This window comes from Cucumis melo, chromosome 2, assembly GCF_025177605.1.
Source record: "Cucumis melo cultivar AY chromosome 2, USDA_Cmelo_AY_1.0, whole genome shotgun sequence".
NCBI lineage: Eukaryota > Viridiplantae > Streptophyta > Magnoliopsida > Cucurbitales > Cucurbitaceae > Cucumis > Cucumis melo.
Window position 1 is genome coordinate 3299088 of NC_066858.1, and position 20001 is coordinate 3319088.

The following is a 20001-nucleotide window of genomic DNA, read 5'->3' on the forward strand; positions in this document are numbered from 1 at the left end:
TTCTAACGACCCCACTGCCAACTTCAGCAACCGTTACTCACACAGACTAGCTCCGACAACCATTATTTTAAATTATTGTTTTATAATCATCCTTTATTTAATGTTAATAAAAACATTTTTAGTATGTAGCAAACTTATATCTAAAAATACTCTTGAAAAACATGAGTATTTTATTTTAAATAATTTTTACCAAAGTATTTAAATAAAAATAACATTTTAAAAACAAATTTTTATACAAATACAAACAAACCATATATCTCAATAGCCATTTTCAAATAAGGTCATTTTCAAAAATAACAAATCAGTACAAAATACAACAAAACTCATCAAAATATTTGATGAAGTTTGTTATTGTTGTATATAGTTCCATTTTTTTTGTGTTATTCTTAACGATCTCCCTCTCAAATATAACAAAATGAATCAAAATATTTACAAAATGCAGCAAAATACTTCTATCTATCTATGATAAGCTGCCATAGACCAAAATAAATTACTATATTAGTCTATCACAAATCAATTGTTATATTTTGTTATGTTTTATAAATATTTTTCATAAATTTTATCATTTAGGGTAATCAACCTAACAAATTTAGTTTTTTTTTTTAATATAATAGTTAAAATATTTATATTGCATAGGACAATTCTAAAAATGGAAAGCCCCACAAAAGTCCGAGAAATACAAAAAATACCGCAGTCAACATGCAATTATACCAAGCACGTGAAGTAATCTTTTTCTAAACAATTGTGCGATAGTGTATAGTTCTTTTTTAACAACGAGGAAAAAGACCTTAAATTTAACTATTGTGTTCAACCATGTTAAACGATCGTTGATCAAGTCAAACGATACTTGAACGATCATGTCAAAATTATATTTAAACGATCTTGACATCTAGTAAAGATGAAATAAAAAATTTGAACAGAAGAATAAATCGTTTAAAAATCTAAGAAAGAAAATATAAATAAAATGAAGAAATTTAGAAAAGAAAATGAATAAATTGCAAATAAAAAATAAAAAGATAACAATATTTAATTACAAATCGAAAATTTTCTAAATTCTTGAAAGATTTTTAAATTTGGTTACATTTACGTAAAATCTAACAATGATTTGGAATAATTGGATTTTAAGCTATGATTAGATAGTATATGTGTGTATATATAATTGTAGAACAAAAGAATATATTAAAATCGGGGTGTCTATATATATACGTAGCCAATACAAATTCTTACAAACTTTTTCCCAGGTCCACATTTCAGTTAATTAGTACAATTTGGAATTATCAAAATCTCTCTCCCCTTTTTTCTCTCTCTCCTCAAAACCCTAATTTCATCTGATTCAGCTTCAGCCTTGTGATACCTATCCCATTTCTCTCCACCATTATCGTTCATCCGTAAATTCCTCGATCTGCCGTATCTAATTTCCAACCTCAACGACGATATCTCACTACTCTTGTTTCAAGCTCCAAGGTTGCTCTCTCTTACTCTCTCTCTCTATCTCTCTCACTTGCTGTAATGGAACAACTTTTCTTCTTTACTCCTCAACTATGCTCGACTTCTTCTTCTTCTTCTTCTTCTTCTTCTTCTTGTGTTTTGGAGTTTACTTCAAACGTTAGGATGTTAACTTTGCTTTTGATGAAGTTTAGCTACTCCGAAGTATCAATTGCCGTCGGTATCCTGTGGATTTTGTTGCTTTTTTACTCTACTATGCTGATTCTTCACTTTTTCTTTGTCCTTGTTGCGTGATTATGATTTTTTAGTTGATTTTTTGTGCTTTTGAGAAAACTGGAGTTGAATGAAATTGAATGTTGCGCGTGAACTTGGAATGAACTGTGGAACTCTTTCTTCTTTACTAGCTCTTCTCTTCTGTATTGCGTCGTTTGTTATGATTTCTTTTTTCCTTCTAGTATGTTTCGGCTTGGAATGAACTGTGGAACTTCTTCTTCTTCTGTATCGTATTGTTTGTTATGACTTCTGTGTTACTTCTAGTATGTTTCGGCTTCTTTTCTCATTTTCTCTTACTCTCTGCTATGTTACAAGTGTACGAGAGCTTCGAGAGGTTGGTATGTGCCTCTTTCTATCATGTTTTTGCAAGATTTAGGCTCTCGTATCTCATATTGTAACTGCAATTACGTGTATACTTCTGCTATTTATATTGCTAGAGTTTGAAGAAGCATACTAGTTCGGCCTGCTTAATGCTTATGCAATGGTTGGCTGGGCTCCACGATGTTATATTCGACAATGCTTCTTGAGTTCTGGACTTGGAAGAGCTTTTTAGGATATGTTTACGATTGGTAAGTTTTCTTGTTGAGTGTAGGATTGTTGCATTTGATTTTAGTGGAGTATTGATTTCTGTGTCGTAGTTGAGGACTCGTCTTTTACTTAGGCGCCTGTTCTCAACTGTTCTGGAACCAAACCCTACTCTCTTTTAATTGGTAAACTGCTCTCCCCCATATACATCAGTGGATGCCGTGGAATTGCTTTTGGTGCTCACCCTTTTATTAGGGAGATAAAAGTTTGGTTGTTAGAGTTCATTGGAGCCTCTTATGAAACTTGTGGCATGAAAGAAAATTTAGGTGTTTGACGATGAAGAGAAATCTCTTCTGTTTGCTTTTCTAAAGTATAATCGCTGAGTGGTTTAGGGAGGGAGGAGAAAACAAGGACAAGGTCAGTTGATATAGTGTTCATTCGTACGTGGAGAGAGAACCATAGATAATCTCGACTATAACGAGGACTGCTTGTTTTGTTCATAATGAATTTTAGATTTAGAAACTCCATATCATCTTGTGATTCAAACAGATGAGTTACTAGCTTTGGTAATATGTTAATCGAAACAGTGAAGATTTGATGCTCCTCAAAACATTAGTCCTTACTTTAGAATTTTCCAGGAAAAAGTTCATCAGGTAAGACTCTAAAAGAAGTGTCACAGGCTATTATTTGAATTGACGGTGGTAAGCGAAGTATTGAAGTATATTTTTATGCTGATTGTGTATTTACTTTGTTATGAAGTGTCCTGATACAGTTGAGTTGAGTTTTAAGAGTTACATGTAATGTAAACATATTCTAGTTGCTTGAAGAATGATCGATTTAGTTCTTTATCTGTTTAGATGAACTATGCATCATTAGGTGGTAGATTACGTTACAGAAATCTGATGTTGTTTATTGCGCATTTCAGAAGGAATTTTCTAGCAGTGGAGAGATGTCTCCAGCATCAAAATCTAAATCAAAAGACAAGAAAGCCACCAAAGAAGTACAGAAGCCTACACTGCCTATACCGAAGCCAATGGGGGCTGCTACTGCTGGTAGTAGCAATGTTCCAGCTAGTGCCTATAATCCTCTTTCAGGAACGTTCCATGCACTTGAATCAACAGTATCTGTTTCTTCACCCTTTCATTCAAATGGTCGATTCAAGAACATAGATGACACAGATGCTCAATCGGGGGTTCTACTTTCTTCAGTGGCAGAGTATGATACCATTTCTAACAATGGTAGCTGGTCTGGTGAGTCAGAAGACCATAAAGATAGAAAGTCTAACCCCACTGTCCGGCAAGAAACAATCCCAGGGGCAGACATTGACAAACGAGAAAAAATCCGCCAAAAGAATGAGAAGAAGCATCAGCGTCAGAAAGAGAGACGTGCTCAGGAATTGCACGAACGGTGTAGTGGCTATCTTATGTCCAGAAAGCTTGAAGCTCTTGCTCAGCAATTAGTAGCAATGGGCTTTTCACAAGATCGGGCGACTGTAGCTCTCATGCTAAATGAAGGAAAAATAGAGGAGTCAGTTTCTTGGCTTTTCGAAGGTGGTGAAGAAACAAATGATTCAGCTGATCCCAATCTTGGCGGGCAAAATTTAAAACTAGACATATCAGAAGAACTTGCTCGTATAGCAGATTTGGAAGCACAGTACAAATGTACAAAACAAGAAGTCGAGAGAGCTGTTGTTGCTTCTGAAGGTGATCTTGAGAAGGCAGCTGAATCCTTAAGAGAATTGAAGCTCGAACCACCTGCTGCACCTCCGAAGCCCGAAGAAACTGGTGATCCTCCTACGACTTTAAGCAGTAAGTTTCCTGGTAATAATACTAATCAAGCTTCATTAAGGACACAAGCTAACCCGAATCCACCTTCAATACAACAAAGAAAAGAAGAAAAAGATTTCAATTACACAAAAGGAGCAATCACAGCCGGTATGTCTATAGAGTCTCTTGGCAAGAATATACCGCAGCCTCTTAGGAGAAATCCGCCAAAGATGGAATGGGGAAATTATGAACAAATCACAACAGCTGAGAAAAGATGGCCAAGTACAGGAACAAGCCCCATTTCTTTCTCTTTAGCATCAGCACAGACACAATTATCATCTCCGCCGATCAAGAACGAAGCTCGTTATTTAACAATCGGAGCTGAGTTTAACAGTCTTCAATCTGGTTCAGTGAGAGAACCAAATTCAGTAGTACAGAGTCGGAACCTATCATTGCATGCTAAACCATCTTCCGTTGGTACTATAAGTTCATCGCCTCCCACCAGTTGGTATTCTAGTAATGGCCTTGGAACCATGCCATCGTCTACCGGGTTCTTGCCGCAGATTCGTGGCTCGAGAAGTTTCAAGCCTAGTGAGATGACATTGAATCAGATGTATCCTCAAGTTCAATATCAGCAGCAGCAACAACATTTTGTCTCTGGTAACAGCCGTGGGGACTTCCTCGAAGCCACCCACACCAATGCTTCATGGAGCAGAACAGGTGGATCGTCATCCATAGCGCCAGCCTCCTCCCTCGGACTATTTTCAGGGGCAAGTTCAACCCAATCAGGGTCATCATCACCCGTAGATTGGAACACGGGTAGTTCGATGCCACATTTAAACTACTCTGACATAGACTGGTCTGTGGATAAAGGTCTAACTTCAGTTCGACCTGGTGGGTTATTGCAGGGGTTAAATTCGTATATGCAGAAGAACCCCCACCTTTACGAATCAAATACTTCCCGTTTGGTGGATGCTCAGCCATTCGTTCCATCAATGCCTTCTAATTTCAATAGAGTTCCAATGGGTGGTTTGCAAAATGGAGGCGTCGTGGGTACCGAAACATCAGCTAATGGTTCTAGAGAATGGACTTCTCCCTTTGAAGGGAAGGATATTTTCAGTTATCCTAGACAGTTTGTTTTCTCTCCTCCATAAGAGGAGACGGAAATTTATGACAATAAATGAAAAATTAAAAGAAGAAAGAAAGAAAGAAAAGTGAGTTTGAATGATTGTTTTTTCTTCTTATTATTTCTTGCTGCCTTATATTGTTCTTTTTAAGATTCATTTCGAATGTTTTCTTTGTCTTTTCAAACATCGTTTCTATTTTTATGCAATTTCTTTGAAAAGAAGGGAGAGAGAGAGGGAGAGGGAGAGGAGATTTAGAATGCATTATCTACAAAAACGCCCTTATCTCACCTCGTGCTCGAAAGAATATGTCGAGCTCTCAAATTCGATTTTGACAATTATCGTTGTTTATATTCTTGACATTTTCGGTACTTGGGCTAACTCCAAATCTTGTTTACTTCTTTTCTTTTTATATATTTCTCCTTAGAGACCAAAGATTTGGTTGTTGGTCACAAAAAGAGAGCTCAAGATCTCACTTTCTCCAAGATTGTCAATGGAGGATGTGGTTTTAACTGTGGATACACAAATTCTCACTACAATATGAAAACAATAAGGTGAACCTCTAGTTTTTGATCGGAGGAAGCTACCTAGCTGATGATGATTCAGGATGCTCAGAAGGCGGACTACAAGCGGATGACGAAGCGGGTTCTTGATACCATTTATTTGGCTCACGGGTGAGAAAGTTTGCCTCTGCATTCATAGTTTTTCAGATAAAGATTAAGATCAAGATCCAAACATTTGATTTTAGGAAGAGACAATACACCAACAAAAATCAATGAAATCTGTTTATGTTCTTCATTCAATACAAACCTCACTGGGACGGTTCATTTTTCCGGTTCTTCAACGAGAAGGACAATGTCAAAAGGATTAAGAGTAAGTTTGAAACAACTTTTGAAATAATAAAAATTCTTGATATGGTATACAACATATAACAAACATGATTTTCGTCGTGTTTGTTAACAACTCATCCTCAAAAGGGCCAAAACCATTCTAAAAGGTAAATTATCTTTTTACTACCCACCTGGGCATGTTTTATCACTCGTTAAAATCACATTTATCAATGTCAAAATCACTTTTAATCATGCTTTTTTAAATTTAATGATATAAAACAAGTGCATTTAAAAGTGTGAAATTAGATAGAGCTATTAAACCGTATTTCATAATGATTTTGAACATGACAAATGTGATGTTAAACACTTCCAAACTCATTTCCCAAACATGTACTTAATTGGAAATGAATTTGAAATTGCTAAAATCGCTTTTGTTACATTCAAAACCACTCTAAAACAGTTCTTTAATTACTCATATTTAACTTTGCACTTTTAATTGCATTTTTCACATCATCAAAATTGGTTTTCAAGGATTAAAAGCATAATTTGATTTTGAAAATGATAATCGATTCTAATCATTTCCAATTCACTCCCGAAAATAAAAATCAACTGCAAGCGGTACTTTTAGTTTGTTTTGAAGACATAATTTATGAAGAAGGCTCCCCAAAGCTAGCTGCCCCTCCATTCTTTAGTCTATGACGAGGGTAAAGTAACAAATAAACTTAAGCTAAAGCTTATGAAAAGCTGTACCCAATATTAAGTTCATTGATTTATCACCTCTCAACTTCATTCTCAACTTGATAGGTATTTTAAGCTGCAAAATTCTCCAAATACGAGACCCAACTCAAACCGATATTTCTCTTCAGTTATTGTGGTCATGTAAGTTTTGCAGGCTAGCTTCCGCACAACACAACAATACTAGAAAAATATCCAACGAATATCGCTTCTCTAACTTGCATTTGGAGTGAAGACAGTCTCCCAGCAACAAGGGAAGGGATTTATGCATTGACGGTGGCATGAGGTCAAAAAATATAGAGGAAATAAGTCAGGGAGTGTTAGTGGTGTTACCTGCCAAAAATACGTCCCGGAATTCTTCGTCATCGTATATGAAGCCCGGAGGATCTGGGGACCCAATCCCTACTATTGTGCTACCACTGCAAAAAACGAGATTGGGGGGTGGTAAGATGTTTATACTATAATCTTACTTAAATGGAAGCTCCATAAAAGAAAGAAAAACACATGACATTGTCTACCTTGCAAACATATGAAAAAAAAGATCAAGGGGTGTTCATAGAATTCATTTGAACGCTCTTACCTCCCAGACATAAATACGGCATCGAATTCTCCACGGCTGGCAGAAATTATCCGCTGCTTCAATCTTTTAAGAGATGGGAGGACCTCAAAAGCAGGAGGTTCTGAAGAGAAAGAATGCCAAAGATTGAAGTATAAGTGTGTCAACTAAGAACTAAGAAGCACGAACAATTCAATTTGGCTAGTGTGTCTGTGTCTGACACTTGTTGAACACACAACGAACACTTGTTAGTGCAACAAATGTGTTAGACATGCATAAAAACATTTGTTGAGTAGACTAAAAAGTATAGGCAGTAATAATAAATTCATAGTTGAATATCATTGAACTTAGTTTTTTAAGCAAATGAATGCATCAACCCATTTACTTTAAATTTCTTTTGTTATAAAAATTATACATAAATTTAAAAAGGCATAATTTAATAAATGCGTCCTTGTGTGTTGTGTCCTATATTTTAAGAAACAACGCGTCGCCGTGTCCATGTCACGTCGTACCTTTGTGTCTTTGTACTTTTTAGTGTGGCAACATAAAAGAAAGAGTCATGTAAGACATTGTGGATGATACAAAATAGAGTCAATCAGCAGTAATTTTAAAATTGATACGCAAAGAAAGTCACTAATGTTCCTACTCCACTTAAAATAATCAGGTATGAAATTATGTTGAAACTTTAAGACAGGGTTCATTATTTACCATGTAATTTATGACACATTATAATTTCACCAACCCGAAGTACTGAAACTGGCTTGCAAGTACTTGTTTTAGTAAATATTAAACAAACTCACGTACCCAAATCGTTGATACACACGTCTTGGGATATTCCATTCTTTGTGATTTTATCCAACAATGATAAAGGATCAACCTTGCTTGTTTGATCCAATCGTAAGCGCTAGGGAATACAAATCAGCCTTGTTACGTAATGGAAATAAGATCTAATTCTCATTGTTCTCTCAACATATACTAAATTTCTATTACCTTATAAACTTCAGCTGTAGAGCATGCTTCCTGGGGTTTTATGAGAACCATTGGAACATCCAAGGGTACTGGAGGTGGAAGATTCTGTACAATCTGATAAAAAAGAACTTGTTAAAATTTATCAAATGCCAGCCTAGAACAAAGCATTCATCTGGAATAAGTTGCTACAAGCTCAATGGCTTTCAGAATTAGCAAAGGCAATAAAACTGTTCTAGCTAATGCGTTCAGAAATAATATGTAAATTCAACATTCACTACTAAACTAAAGGATGTCAGTTCTATAAGAAGCTGAGAAAAAATAATAGGAGCAAACCAGTAGGATTTCGAGCATAGCGCATGCAAATAAGTGTACTCATATATACAGAGACAAACAAAAAGAATCTTTGTTTTAAGTCCATTGATTTATAGATCAAAACCAAGACATCAAATCTGTCTCAAGATGCAAATTTCTGCAATTTTCGTTCATTGATGTGAAGGAGAGAATAATCAACACTTCCAAATCAAATTGTATGTTCTTACAAATGGTTGTAGTCACTTAAACATACCTCACCTCTCCCGGTGCAGAAGGCCGCACCATCTGAGAAAAAGAAGGGAATGTCAGATCCTATCTCGCCCGACCATTCTTGAAGGTCCTTTTCAGTAGCAAGACATCCACTGAACTGATTGGCTGCCCACAGAGCAGTTGCAGCGTTACTGCTTCCTCCACCAAGCCCTGCTCCAGTTGGTACCTTTTTGTCGAGATGGATCTGCTCGTACATAAAAGAATATAATTCCAAACTTTATGATAGAGTCCATTCATACAGGAAAATTCCATGACATTCTTTGATTCTCACCCAGAAAAATTTGTCACTGCCGGTCTTTTTCCTGTAGAGGTTAAGAGCCTTGATAATCTGCAGATATATGAAGACAAAGAAGTTAAGGAAACAAAGAGAATCATCAGAAGAAATCAAATAAGAGCATTATGCTAAAACAACAACCAAATTTCGATCATCAAGGGGCACCCCAGACACATTGGTAGAAAGACGATCCTTCTTCGATGGCGACAAAGAGAATTTAATAGTATCCCCTAAGCTTATCACCTAAAGGCAGAAAAAAAGGATAAAAAGATCATCCAAAATTCAGCAACTAATAGAAAATGAAGATACTCCTCAAAGTTATTCGACAGTTAACATCTCAACTCCTTCTAAAAGACTAAAGGCGAGTTTGGTATGACTTTTTGAATTGTAAAAAGGTGCTTTTAGCCAACTAAAAGTTTCATGAAGTTCAAAGAGATCATCAAAATAGATTTTAAAAAAGAATATACTAATAACAGGCATAAGCTTCTCAAACTCACCCCAACTTGAAACTCGACTGCACTCTCAGAAACACGGATACGGATACTAGGCACGGTCCCCACAGACACACCATGTAATTTAAAAAAAATTAGGACACGGCCATGATGAGGACATGTTAAAACATACATTTTTAAAATATAAATCATTTTTAAACAAGAAGAAAATTCAGAGTCAAAGAGTTTATTCCTTTATATGCTAGAAAAGTTAGTTTGATGTATTTTGCTCTCAAGTTTATTATTTTTGTCATATATGTGACCGACTTAGTTATGGAAGAAGCGTTTGATGCATATGTATTAAATGTTGGTCCTATTTTGACTTTGTACAATTTGCGTGTAACTAGTCTATTGCTTTAACAAGTGTCCGATATGTGCCCAACAAATATCGGAGTGTCCAAGTGTCCAATACATATCAAACAATGACACACAAGCCAACTAAAGTGTCATGATCTACATCAAATAGAAAAATCTCATTACTTACATGAAAGAGAGATGCCAAATCATGATATCCATCTTCCCTCTTCTTAGTTATTCTCAAGAAAACATTAATCTGCATCACTAAAACTCAACATATAAATCAACAAAAGAGATTAAAAAAAAAAAAACCCCACCACTGCAAAGCTTAACTTGAAACAACACCATTGTTACCTTGCAAGGTGAGAACAGAGTAAGCCTCGAAAGAGGAGCATCCCGGTCCACTTCATCAGCTAACTTGTTTATCCTTTCATCAGGATCATAAACTATCTAATTTCCAACTCAAAATCCCAAATTAACAAATTAAAAACCACAATTACAGCACCCCAGTCCACAATCCCACAGAATAATAAATTTTTTTACCTCAAATTGTTGTTTGGAAGCGGTGGAATTACATGTAATGGCCTTTTGTTGCTTCAACCTCGAGGCAAAAGCTAGTGACCCATGAGAGCCATGTGAATTGAAGGCGAAATTCTTTCTGAAAGAAATGGAGTGAAATTGGAGCTGCGAACTGCAAGGGATACTGCAGGAAGCCATTAATGTGTACAAGATTCTTCACTGACTAAAAACCCAGATGATCAGAAATGAGAAAATCAAGAATTTCGAGCAAGATTAAGAGAAAGTTGAAGTTTTCGCATGATGGGTCGAGTTTTTTTCTTAGTATTTTGGAAAATAACGAATATATATGGCTGAATTCAGGGTTCTTTTTTTTGGCATCCAAGTTTGTTTCCTTCCATGGAAGCTTGGAATTAGGTAAGGTTTATATACTAAAAAAAGAGAGCTTTCACTCCCAATTTTCTCACAACCTCACTTAAGTTACTAATTCTTTGCTCAAGTTGCAAGAACTAACCTTCAAATATGATATTAATTGAAACTATATCCTTAAATTTTCAATTCTATTAAGTATTAAAATTAAATTAAATTAGATTATCAAAACTTATATAATTATATAAATCGTAACATTTGTATGAATTCGAGTGCGTTTGATTTTTGTCATTTGTAGATCCAATTTTTCTTCGTTATTGTAAACTTGAGAGTCCAATTTAAACATCGATAGAAGTTGAAGGTTCACTTTTCATTATTGAAAAATTTAATGGTGTATGTAATTGCAATTATCACCATATTTCAAACGTGTTGTTTTTTTCAACATGCTATTGATTTTTTCTTCTAGTTACAAGATTATGTCGGTTATCGTTAGAGTAAGCTTTTAGTTTGAGTTTTATTTTATTTTTATTCATATACATACGATCGAATTTGTGGGAGAAACATTATTATTGTCAAAGGAATTGTAAAATCGACAAAATGGATAAACTATTTACACTTTCTGGTGAGATTTGTCTTTAATTGTTTTCTGTCTAGGCAGTAAATAGTTTGTATTTTTTATTATTTAAAAAAAAACCACCTCATTATTATTTAACCAATTGATTTTGAAAGACTAATTTTTCTTTTTTATAAATTATTTAGATATAAGGACTAAAATTAAATTTATTTTTAAAAGAAAATAATCAATTTTATATTTTATGGTTTTTCTTTGTCTTCTTCTTGTTTATTTTTTCTTCTCATCTACCCAACATTTAATTTAACAATTTAATCTAATGTGAGAATTAAATATACATTTTATAACCTAAATAACGTTTCTTTATTATTATTTTCTTTGGAAATATCAATTTTATTTTATTTTTGTTTTAAATTTATACGATAACATCCCACCTTCTTCTAAATGTTTACAAACACTAATTTTCGTTCTTTTGTTCTTTTAATTATAAATACTTCGAAAACCAATCTAAAAACTTCCTTTCTCTCAAAATTAATCTTTACTTATATTTGTTAAATAATAATAACAATAATTTTCCTACAATAAATGTAATATAGTTTCAAAATTTATAGAAAAACTGCTAATAAATAATGATTTTTTGTAGTGAAAAAATCAACAAAAAAAAAAAAGAACTACTAGTACTTCTAAATTTAAGATTTGTTAAAGAAAATAAAATTAAAATTTTGAAGAAACATATTTTAAAGTATAAATTAGAATATTTGTTATATTTTATAAATATTTGTATTTATTTAATTTATTTAACACTGAATATACTTATCTAAATTCAAGTTTTTGTAAAAAACAATAAATAATTCCAAAATAGATTCGGAAGAGTAGATTAATATTAAATAAGAAGATATTGAGATTTTGTAAATAATAATAATAATAATTCTATGCAAAAAATTAGGAATACATTGTTCACACGAGATTTCCAAATAAATTTGATTCGTGCAGTTGAACTTGATCCTCTAATTCTCTCTCGGCTATTAAAGCGAAGCATGTGATATTCTTGGAGTTAGAGTTAAAAGTCTTAGAAGAAAGCTTGTATCTTCAAAGGTTCAAAGGAGCTTAAATGGAGTTGAGAGGCTTCTATGTCTCGGGACTTGAGCCTGATCTGGTTCATGGACTAACACGAACTTAATCACATGGATTTGAGTCGTATTTTATTTTGGGTTAAATTAAGTTTTTTTTGGCTTAATTGAATTTTAGTCCAAGTAAATAATATTTAATTAAACCAAAATAATTAATTTCATCCAATTGCCATAATAAGAAGACATGTGACGACATTGTTAGAATTATTAAGTTCCAAAATTTCTTATTCAACATATTTTTTAAAATAATTAGTAGAAATGTTAATAGATAATTATTCTCTTTTATTAAAAACCAACCCTAGCTAAACTAATAACAAAATTTAAAATGCAGTGAAAGTAATTAAAACTTAGATTAGTATAACAAATATATATAATTAAGATTGTATGAATGAACTAAAGAAAATGATAAAGAAAATGAAATCATTGTGTGAAAAGGGAAAATGAAATTCTTGTGTAAAAAGGATTAAAAATTTACGATATATAAATATTTAAATTTTCGAAATCAACCTTAAACCCTAACTTTTCCTCCAATTTTATAACAAATAAATGAAAAGTCCATCAAATTGCAAGAAACAATCTCGAAAGTACTTCAAATAAGGCGTTAGCACATATTCGAGACTCACAAATCATTGACAAACGAAACTGAGTCAAATCTATTTCAGAGATTTGTCTTTGTCAGGCTCTGGAATCCTTCCGGTGTTCAATATCTCCAATTAATCAGAGCTTAGGAGGGTAAAAGATTGTCATAATGGTGCTCCATTTTTCAATGATAGGATGAAGATCAATTGGTTTTTGAAGCTAAATTTTGAGATTTCAATTACAAAGTTAACTGGTGATTGCCCAATTATTAATCCAAATCTTTAGAATTGAAGATTGAATATAAAAAAAAAAATCATCTTTTGGAAACAAAATAGTAAGATTTTTTAGGAGGGTTTATTGGAGGAAAATTTTGGAAAAAGAAAATGTAATATTATTTTATTATCAATTGCATTTCCACATTCATTAATTTTGGGTTTCGAAGTTATGGATATGTTTATATCTCCACACCTCGTTTGGCATGGAGATGAGAGATAAAATAGTATATATTCTTTTTACTAAAAAAAATTCTTCCGACTTTCCAAAATATTTTTTTATATTTATTTTCATTAATTAAAATCGTTTTGGAAATTAATTGATATTAACGTTATTAACCTTTTACAATATTATTACCGTTTGACTCCACGATTTTCTTCCCCACACGTTTGGTTCTCACCATAAATTTGTGACAGCTGTTGCCCACCCCTCATCTATCACTATAATATAAAAAAAAAAAAAAAAAAATTGTTCCTCTCTTCGATAGATTATCTGTGTTAAACAAAAGTTAGAGCAATAGAGTATGTTTTAACCTAGGGACGATAGGGCTATTATCTGTTTGCACAATCAAGAGCAGTGCCGCAAAACGTCTTAAAGAGAGCGCTTTATATCATAAGATTATACCATTCTTCATTCTTCATCAGCTGTACATTAAGATTATACCATTCATCATCCGCTGTACATTGAGTTCGTAAATCTCTTCACTTTTGGTCGTCCGTTGTCCATCGAATATGAGATCCCTAAGAGTTAAGCCGTCCGTCGTCCCTAACAATCAGAAATCGTTGTCCATCTTCTTCAAAATCCTCGTCTTCTATACGAAAATACTGTCAAGTCGGAGACTTCATTCCCATTCGCGCCGCCGTTCTGTATTTAGAGGTTGGGCATCATTCCCCTCAAACTTTCATTGGTATTCACATTTCAAGGATTTGAAATTTTTAGTTAAAATCCTTCCTTCTTTCATGGGTGAAAGATGAAAGCACTTGTTTGATAAGTTTTGCGACTATTACGTGACAACTTCATCCTATTGATTATCTCTATTAGCCTATCAAAAACAAAAATTATTGGTCAATGAAAGTGTTTTAAATTCAATAATTGAAATTATTTAGTTCATGGTATTTAATAGTAATCTTATGTATATCCTTCAAAATCTTCTAAATTTACTTTTCACCCAAAACGGATCACATGATTCTTGGTGAGGATACTTAGTTATAAAATGAAAATTTGACTTTAATTGATTTGATTGACATGTCCAATAATCACAAATGACCATGCATGTTAAAATCAATAAATAAAAAATTTAACAAATTAGAAAACAAAATCTTGAAACTATGGTAACAAACTACCTCTATTTGTGATTAAATAATAAAATTGTTTTAAAATTATATTTAGATAAATCTAATAAAATAATAGTTTTTTTTTTTTTGCATTTTCAAAAAGGCCAGGCCAGGAAAAAAAATATTTTTTATAATTAAAAATTTATCTATTTAGGAATAAAAATTAAAGTATCAATTTTATTTTTTATTTTGAAAGTCTAATCCATCAACATGGAGGAAAACCAAAGAGAACATTACAGCTTTTGGCCTCTCTGTTATGACTATGTATCTTGGTCAATTTTACACATAAAATACGTAGAAAGGTATTTTTTTGTTTGACAATCAATTTAGTGCAAACTTATCGAACTTTATTTGCTACTACTTTATCCTTGAAACAACGTACTAATATAGCACAATCAATGAGAGAGCTCCAAAAAGTTTTAATGAGCACTAGCTCCGCTATTTATCGACTAACAAATAATAAACTATATAAAGCCAACTTTAACTTTAACACTTAAACATAGATTCATGAAGTATATGATATAAATTTATGTAAATTCTAAAAAGACAATATAAGAACGCAAGTCATAGTTAATAATTTTGATTCCTATATTTCATTATTAAGTTAAAATTTAATTTTAGTTCTTATATTTTATATTCTATTCAATTTTAATTCTTACACTTTCAATAAATTTGAAGTTTAAGATCGGTTTTGAATTGGTTTTTAAATGTTTATAAACAGTATCTTTTTGTTTTTCAATTGTAAGTACTTAAAAGCCATTTTAAATAAACATTACTTTTTAATAATATTTGTTAAATAATAATAAAATAATTTTCATGCATGAAAGGTAATACAATTCCAGAATTTATAGAATGAAACCTTTAATAAATAATTGTTTTTTTTTATATATAAAAACAAACATAAAAAAAAAAACTAGTAGTTACTAAAATTTATTAAAGTTAATTAAATAAAAATTTGAAAAAACATATATTAAAGTATTAAATATTAAAAAATATATCGTAACTAAGATTTTACCATTGTACAATTAATTTACATTTACAAAATCTGAATTTTTGAACTATTTTATAGATAATTTTATTTATTTTACTGTCCTATATACTTATTTAAATTCAAATTTTTGTAAAAAAATAATTAATTCTAAATAGATTTGAAAAGGTAAGATTAATATTAAATAAAAAAATATTAAGATTTTGTAATAATAATAATAATTTTATACAAAAGAAATGAGGAATGCATTTCCAAAAATTTGCATAAATAGAAATGTTAATAGATAACCATTCTTTTCTATTAAAAAACCATAAACAAATTATAATTTTTTAAAGTTTATTAAAAAGTTATCAAAAAAAAATTAAATCATTGTACAAAAATAAAAAAAATCGTGGACCAAATAATTTAAACGTACGAAGTTAAACGATTGTCCAATCACTTACCAAACAATATCCAAATCCGCAAATATATTAGTTATGATTAAATAATAAAATCGTTTTAAAATTATATTTTGAGAAATATAATAAAATAACCAAAATACTCTCAGAGAAATGAAAAAACAAGAGAAAAAAAATGATCAAGGCCAGGCCAAAAAAGAAAAACTATATTTTTATAATTAAAGAATTATTTATTTATAGATAAAAATTAAAAGAATAATTTTATTATTTATTTCTATGGAAATCGGTCTGATTAATTACGAATTGATTTTGAATAGTCCTACAAAGCCTACATCAAACGAAAGGCTACATCTTTTCGCTCATTTGTTTACAGGACTACGTAAATCTTTCTCCCTCGCTCCATTTTATATAGAGAAAAAATCGATTAACTAATAATTCTTTTTTATTAAAAAATAATAGTAAACTTTTGATTGTTCTAATTTATCGATGGTAATTAAAATTAAAATGTAGATTAATTTTTTTTTAATTTATTGACGGTAACTAAAATTAAAACGTATATTTTTTTTAATTTATTGACAATAATTAAAATTAAAATGCAGATTAATATAAAAATGAAAAGATAATTAAGATTTTATGAATGATTAAAGGAAATCAAATCCTTATATCAGAAGAGAGAAATGAAATACTTATGTAAAAAAAGATTAAAGAATCTGCTACATATAAATATTCAAAGTCATTTACATTCTCTTAAATTTTGATGACATTTTCTCCATCTCTCCATTCTTGGAATTGTTATTAAAACGTTTTAATTTCTTTAATTTCATAATAGATCTATAAAAAGTTAATCAAATTGCAAGAAACAATCTCAAAAATATTCCAAACCTGGCCAATTTACACATATTGGACACTCGCAAATCATTGCAAGACGGAACCAAGTCAAATTAGTTTCAAAGATTTACCTCTCATGGCTCTGAAATGCTCAAATGGTGACCATCCAAACATTAATTTAGAGATTTTGGCTACTGAGTTAAATGGTGACCATCCAATTATCTATTGTCAAAATTCTCCTTTAAAAAAAATATATTTTAATAGCAAAATATTTAAGATTTAAATGAATAAATAATTTAATAACGGACATGGCAAATAAAGTAGTAGACGTTGTATAACGTGAAAAATATAATGAGGTATAAGTAGTTTTATTTGATACACTCAACTCGTGTATAATATATATATATATATATATATATATATATATATATATATATATATATATATATATATTTAACCATTTACTCACAAGGGGCTGGAAAATACGAAGACGAATATATTTAAAATTTATTACAACCAAAGAAAATATTCCCCTACATTTGAAAGTACATTAATTAAATTAATCAATAGTTCAACTTAAAAAATCCAAATTTAAATTTCATATTTAGTTACTTAATCTCTTATTAGTCCTTATTTCCTAACATTTATAACAAATATTTAGACTAGTTTCAAAAACAATGTTTTTTTTTTCCCAAACTAAGGACAAAAATAAGACAACCACGAAATAATAAACAAAATAAGGGTTTAGGTTGAAAATATTGTAAAAATTGGGTAAAAGTGTTGTGGAGGAAAGCTGTGTATCGGGTACATGATTTTCTTTAATCCAGTCACAATTCAAATGGTTAAAGATTGGTCAAAGTCACTAAAGAAGTCATGTAGCGGGTGTAGCCACCTAAAATAATAATAATAATATTAAGGCTTTAATTATTTTAAAAAGACAAAATTTTGTAATAACAGAAGATCTTATGATAATCAACTTTTTTTTTAAGAATATTTTATTAAAAAAAAAAGAAAATAAAGACTTAAATGAGCATAATCATTTTTTTGATAAAACCTAATTAATTTATTTTACACAAAATCACCTAATATTTCCTTTGTTTATACCTATTTGAATTTTCAAATTTGTGGTGGTATATAAATAGTGATTTTTGGTCATTCAAATTTTCCTTTTTTTAGGCAACTAAATCACAATTTAGTTGGAGGTTGCATTTGGCATAGATTTACTGTCAAGCATCCGCACCTCATTCAGACAACAAGTGGTTTCTTTATGATCTCAATCTTTGTTTTTTTTTTTCTTTTTTTCTAAATATATAGAGAAATAAAAATGTATAAGGAAAATTTTATTGTTTTTTCTCTTTTTTTTTTACTTATCATTATTATCTTTTTAAAACCTTTTAGCATTTTTCTTCCCTCTAAAAAAATAGAGGGAGAAGAAAAAGGCATAGAAAAAATGATTGTATTTTTTTATTTACCTATTATATCGTTATCTTTTTAACTTTAACCTTTGATCCTTATTTCTTTTCTCTTTAAAACATAGAGAAAAAGAGCAACAGGTACGAGAGAAAAATAAAATTTCGTTATTATATTATTAATAATAATATAATTTAGGGTGGGCGACAACCATCTCTCTTTTTTCTTTTCTATTTACTCGTTTTTTTTTTTTTTTGTCTTTTAGATTAAAATCTACTCCATTTTGTTTTCATAAACAATACTTTTTATTATCTTTGAACTTCTAAGTTATTAAATTTGTATATTATTTATGCTATGTAGGTGCTTAAATACATGCATGCATGCTTTGACATTTATTTTGACAATCTACTATGATTTTATTTTGTGTATATAATTAATCACATATCATATTTACATATGATATCTAATAAATATAAAGATTAATCTTGGTCCATTTTCCTTATTTCATTTTTCTATTTTTTTAATATATTATTAATAATAAAATTGATAAATTGATCAATTGGACTCTATATTTGTGTAAAATATAAACCCATTTAGGACATTTGTAAAACACTTGGGAAGTTTGGGTCAATTTTGTAATATGGTATACTATTTTAGGTCTTAGTAGTTAAAACTCCTTATTTTATTTGATCTTGGACATACATTAACCCGAGATGCCTTGTGATGAAAGACTTCTGCCTTTAGTTATTCGATTTCGAGTCTTAGTTGCTCTGAGATGGTCTGAGATTAATAAATGGTAAAGAATATATAAATCGCAAGAGCACATATGAAATTTATGAAAAAATAATCGCGTGTCATGAGTTGTTTTGTTACATTTATGTAAATTAACCTCGACCTTTTTATTAAAAATATATATGGTTATCTATTATCATTTTTACTATAAAATTTGAAAACATGTTTACCTATTATATTCTTTACATGAAAAATACCAATTTTGTACAAAAATAAATTTTGAAATAGCTAAATTTATGATTACATATACCAAAATTTGACAATTAAAAGTATAAACATTAAAATTAGTTCAACGTGAAAGGGACTTCGAGTAGCTTCATTTCTTTTCTTTTACTATTTTGCACGTTTATTGAGAGAATTCATTTTACATATTTGTAACCTTAACATAACTTTCTAACTCCAAATTTCATAGCTTAACTTTGTCCTACACGCCTTCATTCATTCAAGTTAAGAAAAAAAGTTAAACATTTAAAATTATAGTAAAATTAAATGATTTGAGCCAAAATGAATATAAATTAATCGATATAGTAGTAATTATATTTTCGACCCGAATTTCCAATACCAACTTCACTTTATAGGCTATATACCAAATTTTAATTAATCAACACCGTAAGGCTATTTTATATAGAGGTGAAATGCAATCAAAATTACTAAAAAATTAAAAAGGATTGGTTACTATTTAAAAAACTAAATTTAAGTAAAAATCCCTTTAAATTGATTTATGAAAAAAATGTTCCCGAAGAAACTTATTTTTATATAAATTATTTTATGTAAATATTGTTTAAAATATACTAAAAAACTACTTTCAAACGCTTTGATTTTTTTAAAAATAATTTACTTTTAACTGCTTTCAAATACTTTAATTTTTTTTTTTAAAATAACTTATTTTTTAAATTAAACAATTAAATCAAAATTAATTAAAATAAAGTTTGGATTACGTTAATG

At 30.4% G+C, this 20001-nt stretch overlaps 2 protein-coding genes across 8 annotated transcripts; one reads left to right on the plus strand and one right to left on the minus strand.

The window, feature by feature from the left end:
• Positions 1 to 1220: 1220 nt before the first annotated feature.
• LOC103492447 (uncharacterized) lies at positions 1221 to 5238 on the plus strand. Of its 7 annotated transcripts, none has more exons than XM_051081431.1 (4): positions 1225 to 1464; positions 2035 to 2288; positions 3170 to 4829; positions 4919 to 5238. In XM_051081431.1, the coding sequence occupies exons 3-4, from the start codon at positions 3194 to 3196 to the stop codon at positions 5014 to 5016; spliced, it is 1734 nt and encodes a 577-aa protein (XP_050937388.1). In that variant the 5' UTR covers positions 1225 to 1464; positions 2035 to 2288; positions 3170 to 3193; the 3' UTR covers positions 5017 to 5238. The 7 variants fall into 7 exon arrangements, with proteins under 7 accessions (XP_008451042.2, XP_050937388.1, XP_050937385.1 ...); XM_051081428.1 differs by having other exon boundaries at positions 2035 to 2057; positions 2157 to 2288; positions 3170 to 5238; XM_051081429.1 differs by having other exon boundaries at positions 2035 to 2053; positions 2157 to 2288; positions 3170 to 5238.
• Positions 5239 to 5512: 274 nt separating this feature from the next.
• LOC103492448 (4-diphosphocytidyl-2-C-methyl-D-erythritol kinase, chloroplastic) lies at positions 5513 to 10817 on the minus strand. The gene is made up of 11 exons (XM_008452822.3): positions 10412 to 10817; positions 10223 to 10318; positions 10056 to 10124; positions 9222 to 9323; positions 9078 to 9134; positions 8790 to 8990; positions 8246 to 8338; positions 8060 to 8159; positions 7280 to 7379; positions 7033 to 7118; positions 5513 to 5824 (listed from the first exon to the last, which is right to left on the minus strand). The coding sequence occupies exons 1-11, from the start codon at positions 10583 to 10585 to the stop codon at positions 5718 to 5720; spliced, it is 1185 nt and encodes a 394-aa protein (XP_008451044.1). The 5' UTR covers positions 10586 to 10817; the 3' UTR covers positions 5513 to 5717.
• Positions 10818 to 20001: the final 9184 nt, after the last annotated feature.